General features: G+C 35.5%; 1 protein-coding gene across 5 annotated transcripts; it reads left to right on the top strand.

The window, feature by feature from the left end:
- The first annotated feature begins 1,720 nt into the window (after positions 1-1,720).
- On the top strand, positions 1,721-9,231 carry LOC122017302 (protein SHORT INTERNODES-like). Of its 5 annotated transcripts, XR_006121322.1 has the most exons (6): positions 1,721-2,841; positions 3,010-3,484; positions 3,801-3,862; positions 5,311-5,524; positions 8,828-8,943; positions 9,060-9,231. XR_006121322.1 is itself a non-coding variant. In XM_042574868.1 (4 exons), the coding sequence occupies exons 1-4, from the start codon at positions 2,315-2,317 to the stop codon at positions 5,393-5,395; spliced, it is 1,149 nt and encodes a 382-aa protein (XP_042430802.1). In that variant the 5' UTR covers positions 1,721-2,314; the 3' UTR covers positions 5,396-5,639. The 5 variants fall into 5 exon arrangements, 4 of the variants coding, with proteins under 4 accessions (XP_042430802.1, XP_042430804.1, XP_042430803.1 ...); XM_042574868.1 differs by lacking the exons at positions 8,828-8,943; positions 9,060-9,231 and having other exon boundaries at positions 5,311-5,639; XM_042574870.1 differs by lacking the exons at positions 5,311-5,524; positions 8,828-8,943; positions 9,060-9,231 and having other exon boundaries at positions 1,721-2,927; positions 3,801-3,865.
- Positions 9,232-11,035: the final 1,804 nt, after the last annotated feature.

Below are 11,035 nucleotides of genomic sequence, written 5' to 3'. Positions count from 1 at the left end.
CGTGGATGCTCAAGGGCGTGTGCAGAAGTTGGATGGTGGGACGTGTGTGAAGACGAAGTTTAATTAGGGTTGTGTAATAATTTTTTTTTCTTAGGCTAGGCTGTATATTAATATATATTTTTTTATTTAGCCCCGGTGTGAGTGCCCACACTAGCCCGTGCAGGCTCGTCTCTTGATTTAGATTGAAATTATTAGTATTAGCCCTAAGAGTCAATTATGAGATGATTATGCTTATTAGGTTAATGACTTATTGGGTTAATGGTTAATCCAATATACTAAATCCAACTCATTAAGAGGATAATGTAGATTAATGGAGATTAATTTGTATCATTATTAGAAGAATACAAAAGACAAAGACTCTTGGTATTCCTTGAAGAATATAAAAGACATTTTGAACTCATTTTTCATAAGAGCTTCTTGATCTTCTAATCTTCTTCCTCCTTCTTCCTCTTTGGCTGAATCTTCTAAGTGGCTAGCACTATAAAGTTGGTTCTTCTCTAAATCATGAGTTTGTTAGATGGATGGAACGTGTTCGTATGGATACTGCAGAGGCACGACCACTTGATCGTGCTGAGATCCATAGAGGACAAAGTTACTGTTAGGAGTTCGTGTTTATGCAACAAAGATAGAACTTTCAACCTTCAATTAATATATAGTTTTCTTCGCATAGATCTTTAGAAATGATCTTATTATTTATTCCGTTGTGCTTATATTATTTTACTTTCAAGATCCCTAGAGAAATAAGAGGAATTATGATAATAAATTAAGGAAATATTAAATGAAAATATTAAAACTTAAACATTGTATTGTATATTTGTATGAAGTAAACAAAGGCGAGTGGTAGGTAAGTACGTCGAGGAAGATAATTTTGAACTAGAAGCTCTTGTCCCGTCATCTCTATCGGATTCACATGGTGGTAAACATTAAATCCTAAACAGGCTCTAACAAAAATAAACAGTATGAATTCCATAATTAGACAAAATTATAATGGCCTTCACATGCACTGGGCCTTCGTGTACGCAACCAACAACATCCAGCGTACACGTGCACGTCCTTTAAAAGGAATTTATGATCCGGAGACGATGCAGTTCGTTAAATACGGGAATTTGCGTCCACTCAATTACCAAATTTATCACCAATAAAATGCAGTCTCCGTCATTATTTACCATCGGATTTATCAAATTCATTCGAATCCTCCAGATAAAATAAATATTTTAACAAACACTTATTAATAATAATAATAAATATTTAATATTAATTTATTTATATTTATTCAATACATATAAATTAATTAAATCAATAAATTTAAATAACTTGTTAAATTAATTGAACAAACTTAACATATAAACATGAATAAGGATGGTGTTCATAAACAATTTTAAAACTAAAAATTGATGAATTATATATATTAATTAAATTTTATTAATATAGTAGTCAAACTTATTTAAATAAATTTAAAATTATAAAAATTTAGTAATAAAATTGAATTGGAAGCTCAATTATATACGAATTAAGCTTAAATTAAAGTTAATCAAACTTAAATTCATAAATAAATAAATAAATCAAATTTCACGATACTAATTGGTTAACTTACCCGGTTATGGCTTCTAACTTTCCATTATAACAGTGACACTAAGAATATTACGGATAAAATTTAAAAATAAAATAAAATGTTTGCTCGACACGCTAAAGCTAACACGCTTACGAGAGGCGGAGGGAGGGGGACTGAGAGAGAGAGAGAGAGAGAGAAGGAAGGGGGTGGGCGAGGGGTATAGGGATTGGGGAAAGAGGCGAGGGAGAGAGAGAGGAAATTGGAAGGGAGAGAAGAAGGGGTGGTGCGGAGCCATAGATCGGTAATCGAGGCTGCTGCCACAGCCGTTGCCATGGCGGCGTCGCAGCAGAATCTGTCGACTCTCTGATTTCTTTCTCTTCCCCCAAATTGGTTTCTTTCCGTTTCGGATATCAAGACAAGCGGAGAGAAGAGCGCAGCAGCTAGCAAAGCGTGTAGCGGGCGAGGAGGAGGAATTAAAGAAGCAGAGAAGGGGAAGTGGAGCCGTGTGTGTATAACTGTATATATATACAGAGAGAGAAGGGACGGGCAGCGTCGTCTGCTTCTGCTGCAACGCCGCCGCTTGCAGCACGCTGCCGGGGAGAAAAAAAAGCAGCAGCAGCACGCTGCCGGGGAGAAAAAAGCAGCAGCAGCTGCTGCTGCTGAAAAAAAGCATACGGCGCCGACCGTTCCGCTTCGTGCCTTCGCCTTCTTTATCCCTCGGAGGGATGGGCAGATATAATTAAGGCGGGGGGAGAGGGAGTTATGGCAGGGTTTTTTCTGGGAGGAGGAGGAGGAGGCAGCGGCGCCGGGAGCGGTCGTCAGCCACCGCGCGGCGGAGTGCCTACTGCAGAAGGCGGTTTGTTTCTTTGTGAACCCCGCGGCGGCGGACGGGACGAGGACGCCGCTGCCGCTGGGTATGAGATTCGGGGGTTGGAGCTTTGGCAGCAACACGGCCAGATCTACCCCGGTGGTGCCATCGTCTTCCCCGACGAGGCCCAACCGCTCAGCGGCGTGAGCTGCCGGGACTGCGGGAACCAGGCGAAGAAGGACTGCGTCTACCTCCGTTGCCGCACCTGCTGCAAAAGCCGCGGCTTTGACTGCCCAACACATGTCAAGAGCACCTGGATCCCTGCCGCCAAGCGCCGCGAGCGCCAGCAGCAGCTCGCCGCCGCTCCTCAGCCGGAATTCACCAGCTGCGACGGCACCGAGCCTTCCAAACGCCAGCGGGAGCTCGCGGCGGTGAGCACGCAACCCACGACTGCAATCGCAGCCGCATCCACGTTTGGTTGGTACTACAATTTCCGACTAGTATTACTACTCTCCCCTATCTCCGTCTCCCTCTCCGCCATTAATGCAAGCGTGTTCGATCAACAATGTTGTAATCTAAAACACTATTTGCCATATCTCGCTCCACTATCGTGATTTTTCTTTTCTCATCTCGTTGACTTGACCGGCAGCTGGCGAGCTACAGGAGAGCTTCCCGGCGGAGTTGAGCGCGCCGGCGGTGTTCCGATGCGTGCGGGTGAGCCACGTGGTCGAGGGGGACGACGTCTATGCTTACCAGGCGGCGGTAAGCATCGGCGGTCACGTTTTCAAGGGGCTGCTCTACGACCACGGCCCGGAGGAGGGGTCGGAGATATACCCAGGAGGCGTCGGCGGCGGCGGCGGCGGCGGCGGTTTCTCCTCTTCCCGTCACCATCATCACCTCCAACCAGGCGAGACCGGCTCCTCCTCCTCCCCCACTCCTGCGGCCTCGCTCAGAGACGCCGACATCAACGCGACGGCGACAGCGCCATCCGTCGACCAACTGCTCGACCCGTATCCGGCGCCGCTGAGCGCGTTCATGGCCGGCACGCCGTTCTTCCCACACCAAAACAGACCTTGACACACGCATCGCCTTCGATCGAACTAGAGAGAGTAATTAAATTGCAGGTCCATCGATCTCGTTCTCTTTGTTAATTATGCACCTCATCAATTCTGTAATCCATGGAATAATCACTGAACTTGACTTCTCTCTTTCTCCATCGATCACTCTCCCAATGATTCTCTGTCTCATAGCTATTGAATTTGGTGTCATTTTTTTACACTTACCAAGAAAAATCCAGGTTTTAAGGGATTTGCAGGATCTGCATATAATGCATGCTTTCTTGTGACCTTGAATTCAAATTTCATGTTGTGTGTTTTTTTCTGTTCTTATCCTCTAAATATGATCTTAAGTGATGATAACTTGGATGTTGATATATTGAAGTTTGGTCACTGCATCTACATGGAATTAAAGCAGAAGAAGAGGGAGATGAAGCTACAGTTCTAGTGAGTTTCTTTTTCTTTTTATTCATATAAAATAATAATAATAATAGTTGTTCTGCAGAAAGATTAAACTATGCATTCAATTTCTTTTCCAAGGCTGCAACTTCTTTCTGTTCTATTGGTCACTGCATTATTATTATTCCTTCAGAAAATGAACAGTGTTTGAGCATGATTGTATCATTTCTTCTTGATTATTTCATTTATTTTTCTTTCTCTTGCATATTAGTATATAACATAATATCCTTGAAAATGATAGTTTAATCTGTGAATTTATGTTTTGCATACTAAATCTGATCAATCTTACAATGCAAAACTTTCAACTTTTGATTATAGGAATGGAATTTAAACTAAGTGTAATGTCTATATATATATATATAGGTTTAAATATTATAACATGATAATTGTCTTGTTAGTTTGTGTAAGACCGACACTTAGAGTATTATGAGCAACAATATATATACTTGTAGTTAGAGAGGAAAATATATTAGTGAATGTGAAATTTATATTTAGAATAATTTTCTTTTAGATAATTAATGATAGTATTACTACGAAAATGGGTGTAGCATCAAATATGATATAAGAATACAAAATTAAGAGAAGATAATATCAAATGCCGATACATGGTCAATATATCTAGAGGCCAAAGAAACACGACATGTTAACAACATGAATTGTAGAGGTTTCTCAATTATGATTTAGGGATTGGTAGAATTTAATTAATTCCCTTTTATTTTCTAAAAAAAATACCATTTATCCTAATCGAAGGTCTAACTTAAGCTAACAAATATATAAAGAATTTAAAAATTTCAAACATCTCTTAAAAATATTTCTAGCCTAATTTAGTTTCTTAATTTCATTTTATAGAAAATGCAAAGTTCAGACATTATTCTAATTTCCATTGCAAACGTCATTAATTTCTTCTTCCTCTTTTATGGAGTAGTTGTTTGTGGAGTTAATTATCGACATTTGTTAATGAGTAGTAGCATCAAAGTAGATGAGGAATGGAATTGTTCATTGTGCATTCAACTTTAATTCGATATATATTGTGAAATGCATCTGGAAGTCTTCTTCTTGTTGGAAAAATAGAACACCCGAGGCTCGATTTCTGCTCTATTAAAGCACAAAACACTGTCTTGTAGTTTAAGAATGATCTGTTGTTCTGCAGTAATCTTCAATGAGACAATGTCAAGCAATAAAAGATGTCAAGCCTGAATAATACTCTTTGTTATTCTTTGTTAGTATTTTTCTTCCAGAAAGAAGGAATTGTATTGAATTGGATAGAAGGATTATGAATAATCATATTGAAACCCTAAACCCTAAATCTTTAACATTATTAAAGTGTTTAAACTTAAGGTTGATGCTGCCCTTCTTTTCTTTCCTACTTATAACTCATTTGCGCTTGTCCATTATCTTGGCATCCTCTTCCTCCTGCATTTTGTTTGTTTGTGCAGTGGTTGCATGGAAGTAAACAGGGTCTGCAGAGGAATACTGGGCGAAATGATGAAAAAGGGTGAGGGGCTACTGCAAGGGACTTAATTGGAGGACAATGAGTGTGTGTCACTGCTCCTTCAAGGGGGGGATACGGATACACTTGTCCCTTCCTGCCATCTTCTTTGCGCCCTTTGTCCTCTAACTGCATTCTCTCACCTAGCTTCAATTGAAAAGGTCAGACAAATTCCATCTCAACCCCTTAAACATCCTCAAATTCCTTCTACCCTTTTGTTTTTTGTTTTTATAGTTTCACTAATGTTTAACTCACGGTCACTATGCATGATAAGTTGATTCAAGGGTACAATCAAGTTGATTTGATGAGTATAGATATATTTTTTCAGTTAGTAGATTTATCTAAGGATTGATTATGATTAGATTTCTTTCCTCTTGAACACACACTAGCACAATTTGTGTGACTTATCATGAGTTTAAAGGTGAATGTGCAGTGGTAAAATATTTATGGAAATAATAAAAAAAAATAAAAATTTAAATAACATGAATATTTTAAACGAACAATAAAAAATAAATAATAAAAAATCTTAGAGATATAGACACATAAATTAATGATTCATCATTTTTAATTTGGTAGGTTCCATTACTTTAGGTGTCTATTCTTCAAATTTTCCATTAGATTTATTTTTTTACATATGATTTTTCTAAAAAAAAATAGAATTATAGTTGCTTTGCTGGGTCCCCAGCTTGCTGTAAAGGACATTTCAAATTATGTAAATTACTAAAAGGACATCCTTCTGTTTTTTTTTAAAAAATATTTAAAAGAGTGTCTTATTAGATATTTTATTGCAAAAAATACCTTTCTAATAGTATTGTTGGTATTAGTGTGGTAGTTACTCTAACGGGTAATATTTAATATATATAGAAAAGTTTTTGAAATATCCAAATTATGTATTTTAGTTTTAAATTATTAAATCAATTGCTACACTCTAAGAATTGATTCCAACATAATTATTTTTTAAATGATTAAATTATCTTCTATGATAAAAAATTTATTATTTTTAATATAGTGGATTAAATTGATATTCGAAAGTATAAATATAGTCAGTAGAATTAGAAGAACTTCAATGTCATTCTGAGTATTATAGTTTCGATCATAATTAATTGATAAATCTTTAAAACTTGGAATGATATGTAATCAAGTATTATGTGTTCATTTAGTTTTTCTTATTATATATATCCTCTCAAACATAAGAATATTTAGAGTAGTTGTTTTTTAAATTTGAATTAAATTTTTTAATCATAAAAAAGTTTTAATCTATTATTATAGTGTAGCAATTGATTTGGTATATTTTGTGATCATGACTAGTAACCTTTGTAGCAATTAATTAAAGTATTTATTTAATAATTAAAAATTTTAATTTGTGTTAAAAAAAAAAATTATTGTTCTCAATATAGTATGTCAAATTGATTTTGAGGACATGGATGTATATAAGTAGGAGATTTTGATGAACACATGAGATTTTATTTCATGTCATCCGAGCTCTTCATATTCATCAATCGATTTTGGTCGAAATCGGTTGATAGACGTAGAGAGTTTATAATGATATGAAATAAAATTTTATGTGTTCATCTAGTTCTTCTGATTATATTCATACTCTTAAATATCAATTTGATACATTAGATTAAGAGCAATAAATTTTTGATTATAGAAGGTTTTTTAATTGTTAAAAAAAATGTCTGAATTGATTGTTACATTGTAGCAATCAATTTGGCGTATGAGCAGGGCAAAATGAGTATTGGATATATGATTTGATATTTTTAAAATTATAGTACGTGATTTACGTATTTCAAAAACTTTTCTATATGAATCAATAATTCACCGTTTCATATAATATTGTTGGTGTTGCAACACTACTTATAGCTTTTAGACATTGTCACTAATCCAAAATGATTTAGTGGAGGTTTAAATAATTTTGATTAAGTTGTTAAAAAAATATTTTGATATAATAGTATTCAGATTTATGATTTAGGCTTTATGATTCTGAGTTTAAAGTTTTAAAATTAATATTTTAAAATGATTTGACTAATTTGAAATTATTTTGATGAACTTAAAAAAATTATTCATGAGTATTTTGATATAATAATAATTTATTTGTAATAATTTTATTTAAAATAAAATAATTAATTTTTTTATTATAATAATTATCAAGTAAAGGATGATATCTGTTTTAAACGGTTAAATATTATCTATTTTACCGAAAAATATGGATAATAAATTATAATGAATATTTTACCCTTACGACTGACCTTTGCATATCAGTCCCTATTCGCTATCGTGGTATTTGATAAATTGAATTTTGGAGAGAAAATATCTTACGGCAATTTATCAAATCATGCACTTAAATATCTTAATTGACCAAAAGACGTATGTTACTTTAGTTTTTATCAGAGGATGCATTTTTTTAGGTGCACTTTCCTTTTTATCCTTCGGACAAATTAAACCTTTTTTTTTTTTCGTTTTCCTTTTCTCTCTCTTCTCTTTCCTATTACCTCTTTCATCAACGAAATGTAAGATTTAATTATTTTTTTGATAACATTTTAATACATTTAGATAAGCTAAAATAAACAATGGATAGCATAGTTAAACTCCTTGCAACATCAGGAATCCACAGGAACTGAAATGGGTGTAATCTGAGGTCTCTAGGTCCATTAGTGGGTTTCGGTCAAAACCCACTAATGGACCTAGAGAGCTCCGATTGCACCCATTTCAGTTTTTATGGATTCCTGGTGTTACAAGGAGTTCAAATATACTATCCATTGTTTATTTTGACTTTTAAAAGGTGTTAAAATAGCAGAAGAAAAAATCAGCAAAAAGGCTCCAAATGGCCCGATATGAACCATATCGAACTCATGGTTCATATCATGCCCACATGGGGCTTTTTTGCTGATTTTTCTTCTTATTTTAACACCTTATAAAAGTCAAAATAAATAATGGATAGCATAGTTAAACTCCTTGCATCGAGGAATCACGGGCTGAAATGGGTGTGTCGGGGTCTGGGTCGTGGGTTTGGTCAAACCGATGGACTGAGAGCTCGATGCACCCATTTCATTCTATGATTCCTGGTGTTCAAATATGCTATCCATTGTTTATTTTGACTTTTAAAAGATGTTAAAATAGCAGAAGAAAAAATCAGCAAAAAGGCTCTACGTTAGGCCTGATATGGAATCATATCAGGCCCACGTTGGGCCTGATATGGAACCATATCAGGCCCAATGTGGACCTGATATGATTTTTCCTTGAGCTTCATACAATGTAGAGAAATTAATTTGATGATAGAAAACCAAGAGTTCTATTAGTCCTATGATTTAATTATTTTTTTCTCAAGCATATTGTGTAAATTGATTCTCTGTTCCTCTGAACATTGTTTTATCAGTATATTGCAATATCTGCTAATACCTTTGCCTTAATACTGCATCATATCTTCTGTATTCTCAACATTACCCTCATGATTCACATTACAGATCATCCTTGGCTACAGAATGCCAATAAGGCACCCAATGTAAATCTTGGTGAAACTGTTCGAGCAAGACTCCAGCAATTTTCAATGATAAATAAATTTAAAAAGAAAGCTCTTAGGGTGAGAATATTTTCTTTCATGATTTCTTTCTGTGTGAATGCTTGACATTTGTCCAGCTGATTATTCCAAGACACACCTAGTATTATTATGTTCATTCTAAAACTGTGTTAATGCAGGTGATAGCTGAACACTTGTCTGTGGAGGAGATTGCCGACATAAAGGAAATGTTTGAGAATATGGATATCAACAAAAAAGGGCAGATAAATTTTGATGAGTTAAAGTATGGTTTGCGCAAGCTCGGACACCAGGTTGTTGATTCAGATGTCAAAGCATTATTGGAAGCAGTAAGTTATTGCTGAAGATGTAATTTTTTTTTTAAAGTAAAAAAAATTGACTGTGGGTTATGGCAATCACACCATTTCCATTGGCATTACACAATTATGGGGTGACAAGGGAAAATAAACACAAAGAATTAGGCACAAATTCAAGCAACAACCCTACTAGATCCATCAAGAAATTCATCAAGAGTTGCTGACCAAACAAGATCCAAAGATGGACTTATCAGCAATATACTGATAAAACAATGTTCAGAGGAACAGAGAATCAATTTGCACAACATGCTTGAGAAAAAGACAATTAAATCATAGGACTAACAGAACTCTTGGTTTTCTATCATCAAATTAATTTCTCTACATTGTATGAAGCTCAAGGAAAAATCCTATCAGATCCACAAGGAAAAATTAATTTGCACAAAAACTCTTGATATGATTTCATATCAGGCCCAACGTGGGCCTGATTTGGAGCATTTTTGCTAATTTTTTCTTCTGCTATTTTAACACCTTTTAAAAGTCAAAATAAACAATGGATAGCATATTTGAACTCCTTGTAACACCAGGAATCCATAGAAACTAAAATGGGTGCAATCGGAGCTCTCTAGGTCCATCAGTGAGTTTTGACCGAAACCCACTAATGAACCTAGAGACCTCATATTACACCCATTTCAGTTCCTGTGGATTCCTGATGTTGCAAGGAGTTTAACTATGCTATTCATTGTTTATTTTGACTTTTATAAGGTGTTAAAATAGGAGAAGAAAAAATCAGCAAAAAGGCTCCACGTTAGGCCTGATATGGAATCATATCAGGCCCACGTTGGGCCTGATTTGGAGCATTTTTGTTGATTTTTTCTTCTGCTATTTTAACACCTTTTAAAAGTCAAAATAAACAATAGATAGCATATTTGAACTCCTTGTAACACCAGGAATCCATAGAAATAGAAATGGGTGCAATCGGAGCTCTCTAGGTCCATCAGTGGGTTTTGACCGAAATCCACTAATAGACCTAGAGACCTCAGATTACACCCATTTCAGTTCCTGTGGATTCCTGATGTTGCAAGGAGTTTAACTATGCTATCCATTGTTTATTTTAGCTTCTCTAAATGTATTAAAATGTTATAAAAAAAATAACTAAATCTTACATTTCGTTGATGAAAGAGGTAATAGGAAAGAGAAGAGAGAGAAAAGGAAAACGACACAAAAAAGGTTTAATTTGTCAGAAGGATAAAAAGGGAAGTGCACTTGAAAAAATGTGTTCTTTGGTAAAAACTAAAGTAACATATGTCTTTTGTTTAATTAAGATATTTAAGTGCGTGATTTGATAAATTGCCGAATATCTTAACGTTGTTTTTTGATTTTTTTTTTTTTTAAAAAGAAATGCCTCGGATCATTTATATAGTTTGGGACGGTCTTTAATTTATAATTTATGTTCGTGGACCTGCATGACATAATGCATGGTGCGTCATGGCCAGGCCTTGATTGAGCTGCCATAGCGAGCCGGTCCGTACGATGAACGGCGCGGGTTCATCAGCTGTCACGGATGGAACAGGCATACCGCTTTGACAGCTTGAATTTGCCGATCGGGAAACAGCGAAAAACTGTCGGACCGTCCGACACGGGAGATGAACCGTGGTTGGTGTCTTGGAATCGACACGTGAAAATTGTCCAGCTTGATGGTGCGTGTCCGACAAAGTTATATCGAATGATCAAATCATTTGACTTGTCGGCCATGCCATTTTGCATGCATCAACTACCTTTTATTTATTTATAGTATTTTTTTAGAGAAAATGTTTTGGAACAGTATATTTATCAAATTATTA

This window comes from Zingiber officinale, chromosome 8B, assembly GCF_018446385.1.
Source record: "Zingiber officinale cultivar Zhangliang chromosome 8B, Zo_v1.1, whole genome shotgun sequence".
Classification (NCBI taxonomy): Eukaryota; Viridiplantae; Streptophyta; class Magnoliopsida; order Zingiberales; family Zingiberaceae; genus Zingiber; species Zingiber officinale.
Note: the sequence above shows the minus strand (reverse complement) of the source record. Positions and strands in the feature narration are given on the sequence as shown.